General features: G+C 43.1%; 2 protein-coding genes across 4 annotated transcripts in view; both read left to right on the top strand.

Moving 5' to 3' along the window:
* The window catches only part of CEMIP (cell migration inducing hyaluronidase 1), a 186,321-nt gene that overhangs the window by 11,277 nt on the left and 150,479 nt on the right, over positions 1-24,565 (top strand). The window lies entirely within an intron of this gene.
* The window catches only part of LOC132762664 (cell surface hyaluronidase-like), a 71,158-nt gene that overhangs the window by 8,200 nt on the left and 38,393 nt on the right, over positions 1-24,565 (top strand). For both annotated transcript variants that reach the window (XM_067471178.1, XM_067471179.1), the window contains one exon: positions 14,925-15,095. In XM_067471178.1, coding sequence (XP_067327279.1) covers positions 14,979-15,095 — 117 coding nt within the window. In that variant the 5' untranslated portion in view covers positions 14,925-14,978. The remainder of the gene's footprint in view (positions 1-14,924; positions 15,096-24,565) is intronic.

The following is a 24,565-nucleotide window of genomic DNA, read 5'->3' as shown; positions in this document are numbered from 1 at the left end:
GTTGCGTGATGTTGTGAGTTAACAGGCTGAGATCGAGCCGACTAGTAATCAAGGGATCAAACAGTCTTTCCAGAAGAACAAATCTCCACAAACACAATTGGTTTCTGCTTTTGTCAGTTAACCAGCAACGCAAACATTAGCCAGTAAAAGGGACCGATATTTGCGGAAGGGTTTGGAACGGTGACTCCTGGATTCACCAGCCAGGAAAGCCAGCAGCCATGGCTAATGGGAGTTGCAGTCCATAACATTTGGGGGATTGCATATTTCTCCAACGCTTAATGTTTTCAATCATAGAGTTGGAAGAGACCCCAATGCCATCCAGTCCAACCCCATTCTGCAATGCAGGAAAAACACAATCAAAGCACCCCCAACAGATGGCCTTTCAGGCTTCCATTTCAAAGCCTCCAAGAAGGAAGCTTTCACCATACTCTGAGGCAGAGAGATCCACTGTTGAACAGTGTGCCAATCACCACCGGGATCACCTTGACTGGCTTGTGCCAGAGTCTTTGCAGTTCGATCTATAAATCCTCATATTGTGGTCATACAGCCTGGAAAACTATTATTATTATATTAATAATAACAATAATAATATATTAATATAATATATATTATTAATAATATAATAATATATTATTATTATTATTATTATTATTATTATTATTATTATTATTGGGAGCCCCCAGTGGCACAGTGGGTTAAACCGCTGAGCTGCTGAGATTGTTGACCGAAAGGTCACAGGTTTGAATTCGGGGAGCGGCGTGAGCTTCCACTGTCAGCCCCAGCTTCTGCCAACCTAGCAGTTCAAAAACATGCAAACGTGAATAGATCAATAGGTACCGCTCCAGCGGGAAGGTAACGGCGCTCTTTGCAGTCATGCTGGCCACATGACCTAGGAATTGTTTATGGACAACGCCGGCTCTTCGGCTTAGAAATGGAGATGAGCACCACACCCCAGAGTCAGACACGACTGGACTTAGTCGGGGGGGGGGGGGGAACCAAACCTTATTATTATTATATTATAATAATTATTATATTATATTATATTATATTATATTATTTATTTTAAGAGCCCCCGGTGGAGCAGTGGGTTAAACCCTTGTGCCGGCAGGGCTGAAGACTGACAGGTCACAAGTTTGAATCTGGGTAGAGCGCAGGTGAGCTCCCTCTGTCAGCTCCAGCTCCCCATGTATTTGACATGAGAGAAACCTCCCACAAGAATGGTAAAACATCAAAAACATTCAGGCGTCCCCTGGGTGATGTCCTTGCAGATGGCCAATTCTCTCACACCAGAAGCGACTTGCAGTTTCTCAAGTTGCTCCTAACACACAAAAAATATTATTATTATTATTAATTGTTTTCCCCTCAAGGTGTATTACCCCACCGATGATTTAAAACTGAAGTCCTGGATTGTATGATTTCAGACAAGTTGTCTACCTGGAGCTGAGCTTGTTATTGCCAGCGCTGACTATTCCATGCACCAGACTTGTCCTTGTCCTAAATGTCAAAAGAAATGAAGGCATTGGAACTGATGTGTGCTGATAGCATGGAAAAATCTGTAGATGCCATTGATCATTAACAGATGGCACAACTATTGATTTTCTCCCTTTAGTGTGAAAAGGTTTCACTAGAGAAACACAGATATGCTAGAGTTGAAAACAATGTGATTTGCTTTCCCTTTATTGACTGTCTTTGGAAAACGATTGGTTTCACAGTTCCACTTAACTTGTTTCTGCTCCAAGGACTCGCTGTCAACCTTTCCTTCTGCTCAGTCCTAATTTCTCCTTGAACCCAGATCCATTTCATGAGGGTCATATCGTTTTGCTAACGTGGTGACAGAGTAGCGAGCTCATAGATATTTTTGGGACACAATAAAGTTAGTAGATACATTTTGGTTTTTTTTAAAATAATATTTTTATTAACATGTAATTTTTTTAAAGAAGATATAGTTCTAGGTTGCTGTGAATTTTCTAGGCTGTCTGGCCGTGTTCCAGAAGCATTCTCTCCTGACATTTCACCCACATCTATGGCAGGCATCCTCAGAGGTTGTGAGGTCTGTTGGAAACTAGGAAAATGTCGTTTATATATCTGTGGAATAATGCCCAGGGTGGGAGAAAGAACTCCAGGCAAGAAACAATCAGGGCCAGCTAATCATCTCTCAACAAAGGATTGGGCAGTGTGCTGTCACACGCTGTGCCTATAGCAAATGGTTTTTGAACAGGGCATGCTCTTTGTGCCTGGTGGGAAGCCGGGGTGCCTCAGCTGAGAGGCCCTAAGGATTTTCCTATACAAAGTGTTTAGAAGCTTGAAAAGTTTGACATTGCTTAGGTCTTCAACAGCACAATCAAATATTTCTCGGATCTTCAACAAGTCAAACCAATACTTCAAGGCTTTGAATCAACTGGTGGCTTTCTTAATCTTGTCCACAAGGGACAGGCAACTGGCTTTGTGAACTGTTTCTTATTTTTAAGAGGAAAACCCTTTTTAACCCCTCCTTGGGCAATTTATTTTCTAAACTTATATAAATAAAGTAAATAAATAAATAAATAAATAAATTAGTAAGGAGATGCTGATGATTTATGTTTTATTAGTTTTATATGGTTATATATATATATATATATATATATGTTTTAATTGTATTTTTATGACTGTTGGGGCATTGAATTGTTGCCGACTGTAAACCGCCCTGAGTCGCCTTCAGGCTGAGAAAGGCGGTATACAAATATGGTAAATAAATAAATAAATAAATAAGTAAACTTTGCTGGTGTGGGCTCTACTCCCGGCTCCAAACTGCTTCTTGGGTCCCGTAGATCCATCTATATCTATGTCTGGATGGCTCTTTGTCAGGAGGGCTTTGATTACGTTTTCTTGCCCTGGTGAAGGGAGTTGGACTGGATGGCCTTAGTATTTTCTGTTGGTCATGGGGGTTCTGTGTGGGAACTTTGGCCCAATTCTGTCATTGGTGGGGTTCAGAATGCTCTTTCATTGTAGGTGAACTATAAATCCCAGGAACTACAACTCCCAAATGTCAAGATCTATTTTCCCCAAACTCCATCTGTATTCATATTTGGGCATATGGAATATTTGTACCAAGTTTGGTCCAGATCCATCATTGTTTGAGACCACAGTGCTCTCCTTGTGTTGTGAAACGTTTTGTTGCCAAATTTGGTGTGATTTCGTTCATTGCTTCTTTTGTTTTTAAGGTACTCATTATGCACAGAGCATTTTTATATAGATAGAAAGATATAAGAATGTCTGGATTCTGCAGAGAAAATTGGAGAGCTAAACACATAATCATTACTGGATTGATTGCTGTGAGTTTTGGATTCCTCTATCACATTTTTGGTGGGAAAGAGCAAGGTGAGTAGATTAGCTCGAGACTGACATCTCTTTCCTATAGTAATCAGAATGTCTTTTGGGTTTTTAAATAGGAGATGATTTGGGATAACTTCCAGATAATAAAGGTGTATATATAACTCTGCAACACAATAGGCAACCTTCAGGTTTTTCAGCAATGTCCTGTGATGCTTGATTATGGATCGCTTTGGCACGCAACCGGAGCTGGAACAACCCAGCCAAATTGCATTTCGGATATATCATCCTAGACTGAAGCCAGAAAATGTCCCTGGTGTGTGATATGTGTGACTTAATGAACATTGAAGGGTGCCTCGCAGGAGGGGTTCAACTAGCGTTAAGGCAAATGTTAATATGCGAGTTATTTTTCTCCTCCATCTAAAGTTTAAAGATGAGCGCCAAATACTTTTCCTCTATTGTGATGGATACAGGCTATTTCTGGGCTGGTTTTGCCATTAGGGAATGTGAGGCATTTGCTTCGGCTAGCACGTTCTGAATATCATGGGAAAAGGTAATTTTCAGCCCTGGGTATGCAAAAATAACCAAGTTGGCTTTGGTTATTATGCCCTTTTGACTTGGATCAGGTGCAGTGCTATTTGCTGCTCAGTCGAGATTCCCTTCCACTCCCAAAGCAGTTCAAGGGAGTCCCAATTGCCCATTGGGAAGGTTCCCTTGTTTGGTGGTAACGTTTGTGCCATAACATCACATTGAAGCTGGGTTGCTGTGAGTTTTCCGGGCTGTATGACCATTCTCCAGAAGCATTCTCTCCTGATGTTTTGCCTACATCCTCAGAGGTTGTGAGGTCTGTTGAAAACTAGGAACATGGGGTTTATATATCTGTGGAATAACACCCAGGGTGGGAGAAAGAGCTCTTGTCTGTTGGAGACAAGTGTGAATTGCCATTGGCCACCTTGATTAGCATTGAATGGCCTTACAGCTTGGCTGCTTCCTGACGGGGGGAATCATTTGTTGAGAGGTGTTAGCTGGCCGTGATTGTTTCCTGTCTGGAATTCCCCGTGAGTTTATATCTCTGTGGAATGATGTCCAGGGTGGGAGAAAGAAGTCTTGTCTGTTGGAGGCAAGTGTGAATTTTTCAGAACTTTTCAAAACTTCTGAGACTTCTGAATCTTTTCATTAATGGTTTGAAAGTGTTATTTCTTGTTTCATTGGGTGGTCTTTACTTTGACAGTAGTTGTTTTACTCCAGAAGCGGAGAAAGGCAAGTGAAGGAAAATCCTTCCTTCTCTGATTTAAAACTGGATTCTCTGGCTTGAGCCGAGGCCAGGGACCAGAAGCAGGGAAAAGCAAGTGGAGGAAATTCCCCCCTTCTCTGGTTTTAAACTGGCTTCTCTGGCTTTAAAATTGGCTTCTCTGCCTTGAGATGAGGCCAGGAAATTCCTTCCTTCTCTGGTTTTAAACTGGCTCCTCTGGCTTTAAAACAGGCTTCTCTGCCTTGAGATGAGGCCAGGAAATTCCTTCCTTCTCTGGTTTAAAACTGGCTTCTCTGGCTTTAAAACTGGCTTCTCTGGCTTGAGCCGAGGCCAGGAAATTCCTTCCTTCTCTGGTTTAAAACTGGCTCCTCTGGCTTTAAAACTGGCTTCTCTGCCTTGAGATGAGGCCAGGAAATTCCTTCCTTCTCTGTTTTAAAACTGGCTTCTCTGGCTTTAAAACTGGCTTCTCTGGCTTGAGCCGAGGCCAGGAAATTCCTTCCTTCTCTGGTTTAAAACTGGCTTCTCTGGCTTTAAAACTGGCTTCTCTGGCTTGAGCTGAGGCCAGGAAATTCCTTCCTTCTCTGGTTTAAAACTGGCTTCTCTGCCTTGAGCCAAGGCCAGGAAATTCCTTCCTTCTCTGGTTTAAAACTGGCTTCTCTGGCTTTAAAACTGGCTTCTCTGGCTTGAGCCAAGGCCAGGAAATTCCTTCCTTCTCTGGTTTAAAACTGGCTTCTCTGCCTTGAAGAAGGAAGGAAATTCCTTCCTTCTCTGGTTTAAAACTGGCTTCTCCTCTGGCTTGAGCCGAGGCCAGGAAATTCCTTCTTTCTCTGGTTTAAAACTGGCTTCTCTGCCTTGAGCCAAGGCCAGGAAATTCCTTCCTTCTCTGGCTTTAAAACCAGCTTCTCTGGCTTTAAAACTGGCTTCTCTGGCTTGAGCCGAGGCTAAGAAATTCCTTCCTTCTCTGGTTTAAAACTGTTTTCTCTGGCTTGAGCTGAGGCCAGACTAGAAGTGGGGAAAAGCTGAATAATTTCAGACTCACTTTCTGAGTTGTAACAAAAATGGCAGAAAAAGCTTCAGAAAGGCAAGCTTTCAGTTTTTTAAAAAGCTTTGATATTCCTTCAAAAATGTAATTTTAACGAAACTATTACGAGCAACGAGTTATCCGAGCAACTCTATCCATGCCTAGTTCTCAACCTGTGGGTCCCCAGATGTTTTGGTCTTCAACTCCCAGAAATCCTAAAAGCTGGAAAACTACCTGGGAATTCTGGAAGTTGTAGGCCAAAACACCTGGGGACCCACAGGTTGAGAACCATTGTTATAAGGAGTTTACCTGCAACAAGGTGGCTTCTACACTGGCCAATTAAAGCGGTTTCAAACCAGTGTTGAAGGGAGTGGTTTTGTTGTGCAGATTCTGGAATGAGTTTGAGGCCCTTTTGGGTTGTTGTAGGTTTTTCGGGCTATATGGCCATGTTGTAGAAGCATTTTCTCCTGACATTTCGCCTGTATCTATGGCAAGCATCTTCAGAGCTTGTGAAGTTTGAGGATGCTTGCCATAGATGCAGGCGAAATGTCAGGAAAGAATGCTTCTACAACAGCTATATAGCCCGAAAAATCCACAACAACCCAGTGATTCCAGCCATGAAAGCCTTCGACAATATATTTTTCTTTTCTTTTTTGCTGTCACTTATCAGGAATTCAGACTCAGTTGTAAAGTCACGGGGAAGAAAAAAAGATGAGTTGTGCACTGCACAACTACAGTAATACATGCACTTGCACGTCTCAAAACTATAGAGCTGTCGTGCTTCATTTGAATAAGCCCATTGCAGAGCAATAATCTCTGATGGAATGCGTGCATTAAGTGAAAGCGCATGCTTTTCCTTGGCTTTGGTTTACACAGAGTGGACGTATATAGAGAAATCCCGTGATGAAATGTGTATGTGCATGTGTGTGTGTGTGTGAGCCAGCCAAGGGTTTGGAGCCGTGGGGAAGGGCATAGACCTTGCCTTAAGTTCTGCGAGGGAAAGGAGAAGACATTTGGGAGGGATTCTGGAACAACTTCTAAAACGGGCATAGGCAAACTTGGGTCCTCCAAAGTGTTTTGGACTCCAACTCCCACAATTCCTAACAGCCTCATGCCTTTTCTTTCCCCCCCTCAGTTCAATATAAGCACCGGGATTGTGGCGCAGCTGGCTGAGTGTCAGCTGTGTTAAGATCACTTTGACCAAAAGGTCATGAGTTCGAAGCTAGCCCGGGTTGGAGTGGGTTTCCAACCAATTGTGTAGCCCAGGCATGGGGAACCTTCGGCCCTCCAGGTGTGGTGGACTTCAACTCCCACAATTCCTTGAGGCCAAGGTAAGCCTTTGGGGCGATTGCTGAGCCTCAAGGAATTGTGGGAGTTGAAGTCCACCACACCTGGAGGGCCAAAGGTTCCTGACCCCTGGTGTAGCCTGTTGTCGACCTTTGCAACCCAAAACACAGTTGCATCTGTCAAGTAGGAAAATAAGGTACCACCTTAAAGTGTGGGGAGGCTAAATTAACTAATTTATGAGGCCATAAAAAAGACTCCAGCAAAGCATTCCAGCGGGGAAGCATGCGGGGAATGCGGAAGTACTTCATCAGTGTCGCAGATGGACGATGAAAGCGACAGCTCCCCTGGCGGCCAGAAAAAGTTATATAGCTTCTGTGTATGTCTTGTATATGTTGTATGTCAAAATTGGCATTGAATATTTGCCATATATGTGTACACTGTAATCCGCCCTGAGTCCTCTGCGGAGTGAGAAGGGCGGAATATAAAAGCTGTAAACAAACAAACAAACAAACAAACAAATATAAGCAGATGGGCATGTAGCTTAGTAGCCCTCAGACTGAGATAAACGCCTAAGTGAGTGAGGCATCAGTCTGAGAGCGCCCTCATTGTGAGGTAGGCCTCAGTGGGAGAAATGCCTCAGTGTGAAAAGGAAAGGGCCTGAGTGAGGCTGTTAGGAATGGTGGGAGTTGGAGTCCAAAACATCTGGCGGGCCCAAGTGTGCCCATGTCTATTCTAGAATAATAAACCATCTCTCTGTTTTTATGACCTGGAGGTCTCCTTCTACTGTACTCCTCCTCTTCCAGCTCTTACTATTTTTAGCCCTGGGATACATTGTGCAGTTACATAAATCAGCATCCAGTTTTGAACATGTTCCAGCTTGCATTCATTCGCCTGGCCAAAAAAGCTCAAGTATGTGGCGTTGTTTCTGTTCCGTTCTTTGGAGACGATCCGATTGACAGATACATAGGCTCCCAGTGCCTAAGTCGATGTTCCCAATTTTCCCTGGACCACGATGACTAAATTTGAGTCTTTGGTCCTGGTTCTGTCCTCACCTCCAAAAGCCATTGATTATTGCTACAATTCGGGGGTGTCGAATTCATTGTCATGGAGGGCCACATCAGCCATTGAATCCACAGACCAGTGGTGCTCAACCTGCCATGACCCCTTAATCCAGTTGCTCATGTTGTGGTGACCCCCAACCATAACATTATTTTCTTTGCTGCTTCATAGCTGTAATTTTGCTACTGTCATGAATCATAATGTAAATATGTTATATGTAGGATGTAGTCTTCATTCACTGGATCAAATTTGGCACAAATATCCGATATGCCCATATTTGAATGCTGGTGGAGTTGGGGGGAGGGATTGATTTTGTCATTTGGGAGTTGTAGTTCCCGGGATTTATAACTAACCTACAATCAAAGAGCATTCCGAACTCCACCAATGATGGAATCGAACCAAACTTGGGACACAGAACTCCCATGACCAACAGAAAATACTGGAAGGGTTTTGTATTGACCTTGAGTTTTTTTGGAGTTGTAGTTCACCTACATCCAGAGAGCACTGTGGACTCAAACAATGATGGATCTGGACCAAACTTGGCATGAATGCTCAGTATGCCTAAATGTGAACATTGGTGGAGTTTGGGGAATATAGACCTTGACATTTGGGAGTTGTTGTTGCTGGGATTTATAGTTCACCTACAATCAAAGAGCATTCTGAACCCCACAATTGGGCCAAAACTTCCCACACAGAACCCCCATGACAAACAGAAAATACTGCATTTTCTTATGGTCTTTGATGACCAAGGGTCCCGACCCCCAGGTTGAGGAACACTGGGTTATGGGGAAAGGACCGTGCCCTTCCTTTCACTTCATAAAACAGAGCTAGTTTTGATTTTTAAAGTTTACCAGCTGTCAGGATTCCTGGAAGTTGAAGGCTAAAACATCTGGGGACCCACAGGTTGAGAACCACTGTTCTAGAGTCTATCAACAGGTGTAGGTTTAAGACATCCTGCGATTATTCTGCATGTTTCGTTCAGTGCTATATTCACCTGCTTTGCGTGGGCAGACTTGTGCCAAACATGGCCGGCATACTCAGAAGTTGAGTAAGACAACGCCAGAGCTGATGTTCTTACTAATTTTGGGCCTGCACCCCATGAGCTATTAGTAAGTTTCTGCAGGATGTTATTGTGTGCAGCTCCTTTGTGCTTGGTGTTTGCACAGTGTTTCTTAAATGTTAGTGTTCGATCTAAGGTGATGCTGAGATATTTAGGGTGGGAACAGCGTTCAAGCTCTTAGCTTTCTCAGATAACCTTCAGTTTCCTGTTAGCCTCACAATTATATAGATGGAAAGTGCACACTTGTGTCTTGGCAGGGTTAGATAACTCCAATTACATTTGATGGTCTGCCATGCGGACTGAGGATAATGGGAATTGTTTCTAGTTTTGCAGACAATGGGATTGGACTGATGGACTGTAGGTGAGTTGCCCTTTCTGAATGGAAGACGTTTATTGAAGGTCTTCAATAAACGTCATGTTTATTGGGCATGTTTAGCCTGAAGAAGAGAAGGCTGAGAGGAGACGTGATAGCCATGTATAAATATGTGAGAGGAAGCCACAGGGAGGAGGAGGGAGCAAGCTTGTTTTCTGCTTCCCTGGAGACTAGGACACGGAACAATGGCTTCAAACTACAAGAGAGGAGATTCCATCTGAACATGAGGAAGAACTTCCTGACTGTGAGAGCCATTCAGCAGTGGAACTCTCTGCCCCGGAGTGTGGTGGAGGCTCCTTCTTTGGAAGCTTTTAAGAAGAGGCTGGATGGCCATTTGTCAGGGGTGATTTTAATTCAATATTCCTGCTTCTTGGCAGGGGGTGGGACTGGATGGCCCATGAGGTCTCTTCCTACTCTTTGATTCTATGATTCTAAGGTGTGGGAAGCTGATTGGCAGGTTCAAGGTAAAGGAAAGGTTTTCCCCTGACATTAAGTCCAGTTGTATCCAACTCTGGTGGTTGGTGCTCATCTCCATTTTTAAGCTGAAGAGCTGGCATTGTCCTTAGACTCCTCCAAGGTCATGTGGCCAGCATGATTGCATGGAACGCCATTACCTTTCCACCAGAGCGGTACCTATTGATCTACTCACATTTGCACGTTTTTGAACTGCTAGGTGGGCAGAAGCTGGGGCTAACAGCAGAAGCTTATGCCGCTCCCCGGATTCGAACCTGCGACCTTTCGGTCAGCAAGTTCAGCAGTTCAGCACTTTAACCCACTGTGCCACCGGGGGCCAAATCAAGAAACCCACTGTCTCCAGGACTTCTATGCTGCCATATAGCTCAGATTATCAAAGCAGATAATTCACATTGATCTACCTATTGATCTACTCACATTTGCACATTTTCGAACTGCTAGGTTGGCAGAAGCTGGGGCTAACAGCAGAAGCTTACGCCACTCCCCAGATTCGAACCTGGGACCTTTCGGTCAGCAAGTTCAGCAACTCAGTGCTTTAACCCGCTGCCAAATCAAGACACCCATTCTATCTCCAGCCCCTTCTACACTGCCATATAGCCCAGATTACCAAAGCAGATAATCCACATTATCTGCTTTGAACTGGATTATATGAGTCTACACTGCCATATAATCCAGTTCAAAGCGTATAATCTAGATTTTATGTGGCAGTGTTGAAGGGGCCTCTGTCTAACCTTCTGAAGGCCAGAGCTGAAAGCGTTTGCCACACTCTCCGTAATTCTTAGTATTGCCAGAAACTTGTCAGTTTAATCATTCCTTTGGAAACTCCGCTTGCCAAGCAACACATGGAAAGAAACCTAAAGGCCTTTCATGTTCATTTAGGGAATATTTGGAAGCAACTAATTGCAAATGATTACTTGCATATTTCATTCCCCAAGTAATAGCAATATATTATACCATTTCTGCAGTATACCTTTATCTTTACCTTTAATAGGTCGCAGGTTCGAATCCGGGGAGAGCGGATGAGCTCCCTCTATCAGCTTCAGCTCCTCGTGCAGGGACATGAGAGAAGCCTCCCACAAGGATGATAAAAACATCAAATCATCCAAGCGTCCCCTGGGCAACGTCCTTGCAGACGGCCAATTCTCTCACACCAGGAGTCACTCCTGACACGACCAAAAAAAACCTTTAATAGCCATAGTTGTAGTTGTGATCTCACTCTATGGTGTTGTGGTCTCACTCCACGGAGGTAGAGGAGCGTTCCATGATTCAAATTCATGATTCAAATCCATGATTCAAATGCTGTTTTGCTGTGTGTTGCTGTAGTAAAAGCATTAATTTTTTTGTAAATAAACAATTATATTAAAACAAGTTCTTTCAATGTGATTTTGAGAAATGAGACAAAATCACCATCCAAAAAACTATAAAATAGCCAATTTTGGATCTTGGATCACTGACTGAAAAAAGTATAAATTCTAGAATGGATTACTGCAATGCGCTCTACGTGGGGCTACCCTTGAAGACGGCTCGGAAACTGCAACTGGTTCAGCGTGCAGCAGCCAGGATGCTAACTGGAGCTCATTATCAAGAGAGGTCTACCCCTCTGTTTAAGGAGCTCCACTGGCTGCCTTTCATCTTTCGAGCCCAATTCAAGGTGCAGGTGCTTACCTACAAGGCCCTAAACGGTTTGGGACCACCCTACCTGCGTGACCGCATCTCCATCTACGAACCCACACGCTCGCTTTGATCATCTGGGGAGGCCCTGCTCGTGATCCCACCCACGTCGCAAGCGCGCTTGGTGGGGACACGGGACAGGGCCTTCTCCGTGGCGGCCCCCCGACTCTGGAACGCCCTTCCAAAAGATCTCCAACAGGCCCCCTCACTAGCAGTTTTCAGAAGGAATTTGAAAACTTGGCTGTTCCGTTGTGCCTTCCCGGATTAGGAATCCCTATCCCAAGTCCTAGTAGCACTTTAGCACAATTAACATTGCTGCACACCGTACTTTAATTCCTACGCCCCTCCTACCATTTCAGCACTTTTAACCTTGTACCCCTCTCGCCGGCCGAACCAGTTTTATTTAATATGTCTTGATGTATTGTTATTGCTGTCTCGCTAATTTTGATTTTGATCTTGATTTGCTTTTTTGATTTTTGATTTGCTTTGTTATTACTTGTTATGTTTTCTATTGTATTGTGTTTTATGGCTTCGGCCTGTGTAAGCCGCATCGAGTCCTTCGGGAGATGCTCGCGGGGTACAAATAAAGTTAATAATAATAATAATAATAATAATAATAATATGTAAAACTAATTTTCCAAGTTCTGCTTCAGTGCAAAGCCCAACATTTACATGTCTTATTTTTAAAGAAGTAAAAATGACTGAAGAAGAGAAGGCTGAGAGGAGATATGATAGCCATGTATAAATATGTGAGAGGAAGCCACAGGGAGGAGGAGGGAGCAAGCTTGTTTTCTGCTTCCTTGGAGACTAGGATGCAAGGGAACAATGGCTTCAAACTACAAGAGAGGAGATTCCATCTGAACACGAGGAAGAACTTCCTGACTGTGAGAGCCGTTCAGCAGTGGAACTCTCTGCCCCGGAGTGTGGTGGAGGCTCCTTCTTTGGAAGCTTTTAAGCAGAGGCTGGATGGCCATCTGTCAGGGGTGATTTGAATGCAATATTCCTGCTTCTTCACAGGGGGTTGGACTGGATGGCCCATGAGGTCTCTTCCAACTTTAGGATTCTATCATTACACTGCTTGTAACTTAGCCAAATCAAGACTGCATTTAGAGCGCAAGACTGATTTTTTTTTTAAATACCAGTGATATTTCACTTTGAGTCTCTTTATGGAGAGAAAAAGCTGGGTATAAATAAAGATAAGGTTGTGTTTCAAGATCCAGGCAGAGGCCAAAAGGGGCACTGGACTTTTGGAAAGGTTGTGATCTTTAGAAAGGCATGACCTTGTTAGAAATCCTAACCTTTTGCAAAATGGAATTCATCAAAACATTTTGGGAAATCAGGAATCTCCCTGAGAAGAGTTAAAAACTTGCTTGAGTCAGTCTTCTCCTTAGTGGTAAACATATCCACTAGTATTCATGCAGGGCAATTAGATTTCTCAGTTGTTGGACTGATATACCTAGATATCTCTTTGAACTGTAAGGGACAAAGCTATGTCAATGTACTATATAGGTAGATAGGTGGTAGGTAGGTAGGTAGATAGCAGAGTTTTAGAAGTGTTCTTTTAGTTGCTCAAAAAACACCTACTTTCCCATAAAACGCCTCAGTTCAAATCATGCTCTCGAGAGACAAAATAAGTAGACTTCTTTAAAAGTAACATAGTTGGTTTACTCACAAACTTCGGGTATTCAGCATAGATGTACATTGCTTATTAGTCCAGTTACTTATAGAATTTGAAGCAGTTTCTCTGTGCAGATAACACAGGCCATTCTCAAAGGCATTCATGGCTGGAAGCACTGGCTTGTTGTAGGTTTTTTGGGCTATATGGCCATGTTCTAGAAGCATTCTCTCCTGACATTTCACCTGCATCTATGGCAAGCATCCTCAGAGGTTGTGAGATGAAAGTCTCTGTTCCTTGTGTCCCTTCTTACACAAGAATTAAAGAGAAATGCATCCTGTCCCTAATTTTTACCTGGAACTCTTAGACCCTGAAAATTATGACAAGATTAAAACAAGAAAGATCTAAATTTCTAAGGATAAAAAGGCTAAATTACAAGTGCAATATACAAGTATTGTATTGAGGCTTGCCTCTGTTTATGTACTGTCTGTCCTTGTTGTCAATTGTATAACAACATTGAATGTTTGCTATATATGTATACTGTAATCCTGATGTATACTGTATGTTGTATTTATATTGTGTGTTTTGATAAGGCCAATTGGCTGATCAGTAAAATCATTTCATTTCGTTTACTCTCTAATCTGCTCCGAGTCCCCTCGGGGAGATAGAGCGGAATATAAGTAAAGTACGTTGTTGTTGTTGTTGTTGTTATTTTTATTGTTGTTATATTTTATTATTTATCTCTTATGTAACACCAGAATAGCTGGTTGAATGTCAACATGCTCTGCTGGCTTACAAGTTTAAACCAAACTGCATATTTGCAATCTAACTACTTGCTGTTCGTCTAACTTTACCTATAGATTGAATGAGAAAAGAACACCTTTTTGTCCTTCTTAGAGCCCTTCCACACAGTCATATAACCCAGAATATCTAGGTAGAAAATCCCACAATATCTGCTTTGAGATGGATTATCTGAATCCACACTGCCATATATTCCAGTTCAAAGCAGAAAATGTGGGGTTTTATCCAGCTGCGTGGAAGGGGCCTTGGGCAGCTAAATATCGTGGGCTGGCCATAATTAGAAATTAGAACAGCACAACAACAGAGAGGAAACAAACGAGGACATCTAATCACCTCTCAACAAAAGATTGCTCCAGGCACTGCCAGGCCATCAAATACTAATCAAGGTGATCAGCTGAAACATTCACACCTAGCTCCAGCAGACAAGAGTCCTTTGTCCCACCCTGGTCATTCCACAGATATATAAACCCAATTTCCTAGTTCCAACAGACCTCACTACCTCTGAGGATGCTTGCTATAGATGCAGGCGAAACGTCAGGAGAAAATGCCTCTAGAACATGGCCATATAGCCCGAAAAACCCACAACAACCTGGATTTTTAGGATGTTTCTATGGCCCCTTCTACTCTGACCAACATTCCAGGGTCTGATCCCAGAGTATCTGCTATAATAATAATAATAATAATAATAATAATAATAATATCTTCAGCTGTTGTAAGAAAATAGCACAGACGGACTACAAACAGAGGCACAACTCTGTTGCCCAAATGATTCACTGGAACTTATGTCACAAGTACCACCTGCCAGCTTGCCATAGATGCAGGCGAAACATCAGGAGAAAATGCCTCTAGAACATGGCCATATAGCCCGAAAAAACCTACAACAACCCACTGGCCATAATTGTTCATGAACTTTTTCTCATAGAGCATCGGTTCATGGCTTTTCTCTCCTTTATCTTATACGTGTAGACTATTTATGCTTTTTTGTTCTCTTTTCTCCCCTAGGACCTTTCCAATCTACGGCTTCCAGATATGTGACGGACCTGTCAGGTTCACAAAATGTACTTTTGGAAAGTTCACTCCCACATCCATACAAATGCTCTTGGCTTCTTCACGAAGAATGCTTGGCAAACGAGTCCCGAGAACGGCGTGTCACTGATCAGAATGGAAAGACGTGTAAGAGTTAAAGAATGAAAATGGGTTTGTTTAAGCATATGTATACATTTAATGCACGGGCTCATTCTGATAGGGTAGACATTCCAAACTGAAGGCAATTTCAAAGATTCTCTTGCTGAGGTCTGATATCTATTTATTATGTCAGGAGGAACCAGACATTTGTATTACATTTTTAACAAAACAAACAAACAAACATACAAAAGACACAGAGTTTGCAAGCTTGGTAGTTGATTAAATGCCCTTTGACCAGTCTCTGGTCCCTTGGAGTGCCTCTGGTGTTGCCGCAAGAGGTCCTCCATTGTACATGTGGCAGGGCTCAGGGTGCATTGCAGCAGGTGGTCTGTAGTCTGCTCTTCTCCGCATTCGCATGTCGAGGATTCCACTTTGTGGCCCCATTTCTTATGATTGGCCATGCATCTCGTGGTGCCAGAGCGCAGTCTGTTCAGCGCCTTCCAAGTCGCCCAGTCTTCTGTGTGCCCAAGAGGGAGTCTCTCATTGGGTATCAGCCATTGGTTGCGGTTCTGGGTTTGAGCTGCCACTTTTGGACTCTCGCTTGCTGGGGTGTTCCAGCGACTGTCTCTGTAGAAAACTGTTTCCTGATTTAAGTTGTTGACGTGCTGGCTGATACCCAAACAGGATGGGCAGGAGATATCTCTGCCTTGGTCCTTTCACTATTGGCTGCTACTTCCCGACGGATGTCAGGTGGTGCAATACCAGCTAAACAGTGTAGTTTCTCGAGTGGTGTAGGGCACAGACACCCCGTGATAATGCGGCATGTCTCATTAAGAACCACATCTACTGTTTTAGTGTGGTGAGATGTGTTCCACACTGGGCATGCATACGCAACAGCATAGCGCAAGGACAGATGTCTTCACTGTGTCTGGTTGTGATCCCCAGGTTGATACATTAATGGATTGCTGTGAGTTTTCCAGGCTGTATGGCCATGTTCCAGGCTTACTCTCCTTTTGGATGGGAAATCCACTCCTGGAAGAGTTATTATCATGGGGAAAAGGGGACTCCACTGAAGCTTTATTTCCAGGAGATAATACTTCTGGAACATGGCCATGCAGCCCAGAAAACTCACAGCAACCCAGTGATTCCAGCCGTGAAAGCCTTCAACAACACATTGGTACATTAATGCTGTCTCACAAAAGGACCCAAATGCTTAACTGTGGAGCAGGGTGTCAACATTGCACTAGATCATGTTATGCAGTTGCAACAAACACTTTATTTATTTCTTATTAAATGGCTAAATGGAAGTTTAATTTGGGCTAGCAATTAGACCTCAATGTATTGTCGAAGGCTTTCATGGCCGGAATCACTGGGTTGTTGTAGGTTTTTTCGGGCTATATGGCCATGTTCTAGAGGCATTTTCTCCTGATGTTTCACCTGCATCTATGGCAAGCATCCTCAGACGTAGTGAGGTCTGTTGGAACTAGGCAAAAGGGTTTATATATCTGTGGAATGACCAGGGTGGGACAAAGGACTCTTGTCTGCTGGAGCTAGGTGTGAAGTCCTTTGTTCAAAGAGTCCTTTGTCTCACCCTGGTCATTCCACAGATATATAAACCCTTTTCCCTAGTTCCAACAGACCTCACTACCTCTGAGGATGCTTGCTATAGATGCAGGTGAAACATCAGGAGACCATCACCATATAGCCCGAAAAAACCTACAACAACCCAATTAGACCTCACTTTTAATGTCCTTTTTTACCTACTGTAATCCAGACAAACATTGCACGGTATAATGTCTGACAAAAGAGAGAGTAACTTACATGTTGCCATGATGATGAGAGGGAATGAAAAGGAAATGCAGTATATAATAATAATAATAATAATAATAATGCTTGGGAAGTGTTCGACTTGTGATTTTGTGATACGAAATCCAGCATATAGATCTCGTTTGCTGTGACATATTGTGCTTTTGTGTCAATAATAATAATAATAATAATTATTATTATTATTATTTATTTACATACTGCTTTTCACCCTAAATGGGACCCAAAGCAGCTCACAACATTTTTTAAAAAAAATACAAACCAACCATGTATTTTTTTGTTGTTGTAAATAACAGTAAACCCAACTGTAAAATACAAGGTGTCACATGCCATGCTTTCAGATAGCCTTCCCTGACTTGGTAGCTTTCAGATATGTAGGATTACAAACCCAGCAATCTCTAGCTACCAACTAAATTGTGGAATTCAAAGAATCTGGAAACTGGGGAAGACAACATGAAATACAAAGACAAATAATTTACAGAAACAAACAACAAATAGTGCCACTAGGAGGCAACAGTGTCAACCACAGTAAAGTATTCCATCTTCTAGGATTGTTCTTAAAACTAAACAATACAGGCAGTCCTCAAGTTGCGAACAAGATAGGATCTGTAGGTTTGTTCTTACACTGAATTTGTTTGTATGTCTAGTTCATTTTTAAGGGTAACCCAAGCCTATATATATATATATATATATATATATATATATATATATCTGTATTGTCGAAGGCTTTCATGGCCGTAATCATTGGGCTGTTGTGAGTTTTCTGGGTCGTCTAGCCATGTTCCAGAAGCATTCTCTCCTGACGTTTCGCCTGCATCTAGGACAGGCATACTCAGATGTTGTGAGGTCAGTTGGAAACTAGGAAAATTGGGTTTATATATCTGTGAAATGTCCAGGGTGGGAGAAAGAACTCCAGGCAAGAAACAATCAGGGCCAGCTAAGCACCTCCCAACAAAGGATTCCCCCAGGCAGTAAGAATCCAGACCTTGAAACTGCTGGGCCATTACATGCTAATCAAGGTGGCCAATTGAAACATTCACATCTCCCTCGAACAGATAAGAGTTCTTTCTCCCACTCTGGACAACAACCCAATAACAAAGATTTCATTTTACAGTTACTGGATTACACTTCATCAAATAGCAGCTAAAAAGCTAATAAGCAAGGATTCCAGGCACCCAAGGATGCATTTCACCACCAGTTTACATTTTGATGAAAGGAGCCAAAATAATTCATTTAACCTATTCTTTGCCAGACATGAATGCTTAAAAACTGTGGCATAGACACAGATAATTGGGAAGCCCTAGCCTTTGAGTGCTCTAGCTGGAGGTCAGCTGTGACCAGCAGTGCTGTAGAATACGAATGGAGGGGGAAAGAGAGAAATGTGCCAAGATGAAGGAGCATCAAGCCAACCCAAACTGGGACTGCCTTCCACTTGGAAACCAATGCCCTCACTGTGGGTGAACATGCAGGTCAAGAATAGGGTTCCATAGTCACCTACGTACCCACCACCAATACACTGAACTTGGAAGACAATCTTACTCATTCAACGAGGCATCGCCTAACAACAACAACAACATGCACAGCAATCTGAGCTCAGGATCCAACCGTAGTTTGCACTGAGTTGAATCAGCCAAAGGGAGAGAAGGGGTAAAATCCCATCCTTTCCTATTAGCTCAGCTAACAGCAAACTGTTGCGGACTATTATACTTTGCGTGTTCTTTCTCATTAATAATTTTTGCCATCTTAGAATCCTAGAATCAAAGAGTTGGAAGAGACCTCATGGGCCATCCAGTCCAACCCCATTCTGCCAAGAAGCAGGAATATTGCATTCAAATCACCCCTGACAGATGGCCATCCAGCCTCTGTTTAAAAGCTTCCAAAGAAGGAGCCTCCACCACACTCCGGGGCAGAGAGTTCCACTGCTGAACGGCTCTCACAGTCAGGAAGTTCTTCCTCATGTTCAGATGGAATCTCCTCTCTTGTAGTTTGAAGCCATTGTTCCTTGTCCTAGTCTCCAAGGAAGCAGAAAACAAGCTTGCTCCCTCCTCCCTGTGGCTTCCTCACACATATTTATACATGGCTACCATATCTCCTCTCCGCCTTCTCTTCTTCAGGCTAAACATGCCCAGCTCCTTAAGCCGCTCCTCATAGGGCTTGTTCTCCAGACCCTTGATCATTTTAGTCGCCCTTCTCTGGACACATTCCAGCTTGTCAATATCTCTCTTCAATTGTGGTGCCCAGAACTAGACACAGTATTCCAGGTGTGGTCTAACCAAAGCGGAATAGAGCATGGGGAGCATGACTTCCCTAGATCTAGACACTAGGCTCCTCTTGATGCAGGCCAAAATCCCATTGGCTTTTTTTGGTGACCACATCACATTGTTGGCTCATGTTTAACTTGCTGTCCACGAGGACTCCAAGATCTTTTTCACACCTACTGCTCTCGAGCCAGGCATTGTCCCCCATTCTGTCTCTTTGCATTTAGTTTTTCCTGCCTAAGTGGAGTATCTTGCATTTGTCCCTGTTGAACTTCATTTTGTTAGTTTTGGCCCATCATCTCTCTAATCTGTCAAGATCCCTTTGAGTCCTGCTCCTGTCCTCTGGAGTCTTGGCTCTCCCTCCCAATTTGGTGTCGCCTGCAAACTTGATGATCCTGCCTTCTAGCCCTTCATCTAAGTCATTAATCAAGATCCTGAGCAGGACCGGGCCCAGGACAGAACCCTGCGGCATGTGTCTTGACCACATATGTGCCTGTTTTCATCCTTAATGTTGGAGGGTATGACCCCAGTCCAAGGTGCCCTGCATTTCCAAGCTTTTCCCTGCAGTTTATGAAAAGGAAATTCGAATAATGAACTATCTCTTATTTGTGTTTACATGCTTTCAAGGTTCCTGTTGACCTATGTTGACATCATGCATTTCATAGGGTTTTCTTAGGCAAGGAGTACACAGAGGTGTTTCGCCAGTTCCTTCCTCTTAAATATTTATTGCTTTACTTTTGGCATCCTCCTGATCCATTTCTAGGATCCAAGAGAACTCTCCTGTCAGTTGATATGGATGGTTCTCAATGCCTGACTCTTGTGGAGGCATTGATTTATATTTGTTTTGTTATGCTCGAATGCACACATGTGCACAAACAGTTCCTGCTGAAAGTGCTGCTTTTGAACTCCGGCATCCCCTTCTCAGCTACAAGAAGTAGGCATTCTTTTAGCGTAACACGTCTAAAAAGTGATAGTAGAATCATAGAATCATAGAATCAAAGAGTTGGAAGAGACCTGGTGGGCCATCCAGTCCAACCCCATTCTGCCAAGAAGCAGGAATATTGCATTCAAATCACCCGTGACAGATGGCCATCCAGCCTCTGCTTAAAAGCTTCCAAAGAAGGAGCCTCCACCACACTCCGAGGCAGAGAGTTCCACTGCTGAACGGCTCTCACAGTCAGGAAGTTCTTCCTAATGTTCAGATGGAATCTCCTCTCTTGTAGTTTGAAGCCATTGTTCCGCGTCCTAGTCTCCAAGGAAGCAGAAAACAAGCTTGCTCCCTCCTCCCTGTGGCTTCCTCTCACATATTGACACATGGCTATCATATCTCCTCTCAGCCTTCTCTTCTTCAGGCTAAACATGCCCAGCTCCTTAAGCCGCTCCTCATAGGGCTTGTTCTCCAGACCCTTGATCATTTTAGTCGCCCTCCTCTGGACACATTCCAGCTTGTCAATATCTCTCTTGAATTGTGGTGCCCAGAATTGGACACAATATTCCAGATGTGGTCTAACCAAAGCAGAATAGAGCATGGGGAGCATGACTTCCTTAGATCTAGACACTATGCACTATGCTCCATACTATTAAATAGTAGTTATTTAATTTATTGTGAGGACAGCCAGCAGTCCATCTATATAAATAAAAATGTAATGTTTGTTTGTGGGATTAACATAACTCAAAAAACACTGGAAAGATTGACACCAATGTATTGTCGAAGGCTTTCATGGCCGGAATCATTGGGTTGTTGTAGGTTTTTTCGGGCTATATGGCCATGGTCTAGAGGCATTCTCTCCTGACCTTTCGCCTGCATCTATGGCAAGCAACCTCACTACCTCTGAGGATGCTTGCCATAGATGCAGGCGAAACGTCAGGAGAGAATGCCTCTAGACCATGGCCATATAGCCTGAAAAAACCTACAACAACCCAATTGACACCAATTTTGCACAGAATACACCTCTCAGGCCAACAAATGACCATCACTCATAAAAACACTGCAAAACACAGCAGAAGAAACTTCAAAAGCCAAAAAAATAAAATAAAAATACATTACAACACATGCACAAAACCACATATATATACATAAACATACATATATACACAAATATATACACACACAAAGCACATATACACAGACTGGACCACAGCAATGCATGGTAGGGGACGGCTATTCTATATAAATAAAAATGTCATGTTCGTTTGTGGGATTAACATAACTCAAAAACCACTGGACGAATTGACACCAAATTTGGACACAAGACACCTCTCAGGCCAATGAGTGTCCATCACCCCTAAACACACACACACAACCCCAGCAGAACAGACTTTAAAACCCAAAAGATACACCATATGTACTCATACACACACATTCATACACATATACACATGCATACATTCATACACACACACATATATACACACACACAAATATACACATATACACATACGTATACATACACACATATATACATATACACATGCACACACAAATATACATATATACAAACATACATGCACACATACATATATTCATAGGAGCCCCCGGTGACACAGTGGGTTAAACCCCTGTGCCGGCAGGACTGAAGACCGACAATGTATTGTCGAAGGCTTTCATGGCCAGAATCACTGGGTTGTTGTGGGTTTTCTGGGCTATATGGCCATGTTCTAGAGGCATTTTCTCCTGACATTTTGCCTGCATCTATGGCAAGCATCTTCAGAGGTAGTGAGGTCTGTTGGAAGTAGGAAAATGGGTGTGAACATTCACACTTAGCTCCAGCAGACAAGAGTCCTTTGTCCCACCCTGGTCATTCCACAGATATATAAACCCATTTTCCTACTTCCAACAGACCTCACTAGAAGCTACTGAAATCCACAAGCATGTGGACAATTTCAACAGAAAGGAGGAAACCATGAAAATGAACAAAATCTGGCTACCAGTATTAAAAAAAACCCACTAAAATTAGAACAGCACAACAACAGAGAGGAAACAAACAAGGACATTGAATCACCTCTCAACAAAAGTTTGCTCCAGGCACTGTCAGGCCATTATATGCTAATCAAGGTGGTCAGTTGGAACATTCACACCTAGCTCCAGCAGACAAGAGTCCTTTGTCCCAACCTGGTCATTCCACAGATATATAAACCCTTTTTCCTACTTCCAACAGACCTCACCACCTCTGAGGATGCTTGCCATAGATGCAGGCGAAATGTCAGGAGAAAATGCCTCTAGAACATGGCCATATAGCCCGGAAAAACCTGCAACAACCCAGAATGTTGCATTCTCGTTTTGACAAAAGTAACAAATCTGGTTACTTTTGAGAAATGAGAAGGTTTCCTTTTCACTGTAACACTGAAGAATTACTATGCCATCCTTGCAACTGTAACTACTTACTCTCCTAATTAGCTGGATTAGAAGACAAATGTTTGAGCTAGACTGCTGGAAACTGTATAATTAGGAGTAATGCCTGGAGTTGGGAGTCAGAGATCCTTGCCAACCTGCAAATCATCCAGAGATCTCTTACGAGATTATGACCTAGTTATAGAAATCCGGCCCAGACCTGTTAATCTCCATAAAATCTAATTCTTTTTGTGTCTCTGCTCTGCCCTGAGCCTCATCACATTTATAATAATAGTGCTGTTGAAATAGTGTTTACTTGGCCCTTTGGTATTCCTATAATCCTTTGAAAAGATCACGGAGAGAAGAAATGTCGCTTATGGGATGTCATGAACTGACCCACAAGACATAAGCGATCCAATGCAACATTGGAGAAGACGTCTTGCTTCTGGCGTCTCAAATAAGTATTATTATGTGGGGATAGAGGGGAATTGGGATTAGAAAATTGGAAGTGGACCAACAGAGACTTTGGCTTTATGGTGATGTATTTTTAACTGTGTTGTGCTCCATTTCGAGCCTCGAGGAAAGGCGGGCAAGAAATAAAATTATCACCATTATCCAGTGACTTAATGTGCCGGTAGGACTGAAGACCGACAGGTCAGATTTTTGAATCTGGGGAGAACACGGATGAGCTCCTTCTGTCAGCTCCAGCTCCCTATGGAGCAGCGTTTCTCAATCTGGGGGTCGGGACCCCTGTGGGGGTTGCAAGGGGTTGCCAAGGACCATTGAAAACACAGTATTTTCTGTTGGTCATGGGGGTTCTGTGTGGGAAGTTTGGCCAAATTCTATCATGTTTGGATTCAGAATGCTCTTTGACTGTAGGTGAACTATAAATCCCAGCAAATACAACTCCCAAATGTCAAGGTCTATTTTCCCCAAACTCCACCAGGGTTCACATTTGGGCATATTGAGTATTTGTGCCAAGTTTGGACCAGATCCATCATTGTTTGAGTCTACAGTGCTCTCTGGACGTAGGTGGACTACAACTCTAAAACTCAAGGTCAGCGCCCACCAAACCCAGTATTTTCTGTTGGTCATGGGAGTTCTGTGTGCCAAGTTTGGTTCAATGCCATCGTTGGTGGAATTCAGAATGCTCCTTGATTCTAGGTAAAATATAAATCCCAGCAACTACAACTCCCAAATGACAAAATCAGCCCCCCACCCCACCAGTATTCAATTTTCAGTGTTTTGGATATTTGTGCCAAATTTGGTCCAGTGAATAAAATACATCCTGCATATGTGATATTTACATTACGATTCATAACAGTAGCAAAATTACAATTATGAAGTAGCAACAAAAGTAATTTTATGGTTGGGGGTCACCACAACATGAGGAACTGTATTAAGGGGTCGCGGCATTAGGAAGGTTGAGAAACACTGACATAAGTTATCCAATGCAACATTGGAGAAGACGTCTTGCTTCTGGCGTCTCAAATAAGTATTATTATGTGGGGATAGAGGGGAATTGGGATTAGAAAATTGGAAGTGGACCAAGAGAGACTTTGGCTTTATGATGATGTATTTTTAACTGTGTTGTGCTCCATTTCGAGCCTCGAGGAAAGGCGGGCAAGAAATAAAATTATCACCATTATCCAGTGACTTAGTGGGTTAAACCCTTGTGCCAGCAGGACTGAAGACTGACAGGTCAGAGCTTTGAATCTGGGAAGAAGGTGGATGAGCTTCTTCTATCAGCTCCAGCTCCCTATGGAGCAGCCTTTCTCAACCTGGGGGTCAGGATCCCTGTGGGGGTTACGAGGAGGTGTCAGAGAGGTCGCCAAAGACTATCAGAAAACTCTGTATTTTCTGTTGGTCATGGGAGTTCTGTGTGGGAAGTTTGGCCAAGATTGGTGTACTGGCGTTGGGTCCATAGGTGACTGTGGAGCCCTATTCTTGATCTGCATCTTCTCCCGCAGTGAGGGCATTAGTTTCCAAGTAGAAGGCGATCCCAGTCGGAGTTAGCTTGACATGCCTTTCTCTTGGCACATTTTTCTCTTTCGCCCTCCATTCATGCCTCTGCAAATTCTACAGCACTGCTGGTCACAGCTGAC

The sequence above is a fragment of the Anolis sagrei genome, chromosome 9, assembly GCF_037176765.1.
Source record: "Anolis sagrei isolate rAnoSag1 chromosome 9, rAnoSag1.mat, whole genome shotgun sequence".
Lineage (NCBI taxonomy): Eukaryota > Metazoa > Chordata > Lepidosauria > Squamata > Dactyloidae > Anolis > Anolis sagrei.
Note: the sequence above shows the minus strand (reverse complement) of the source record. Positions and strands in the feature narration are given on the sequence as shown.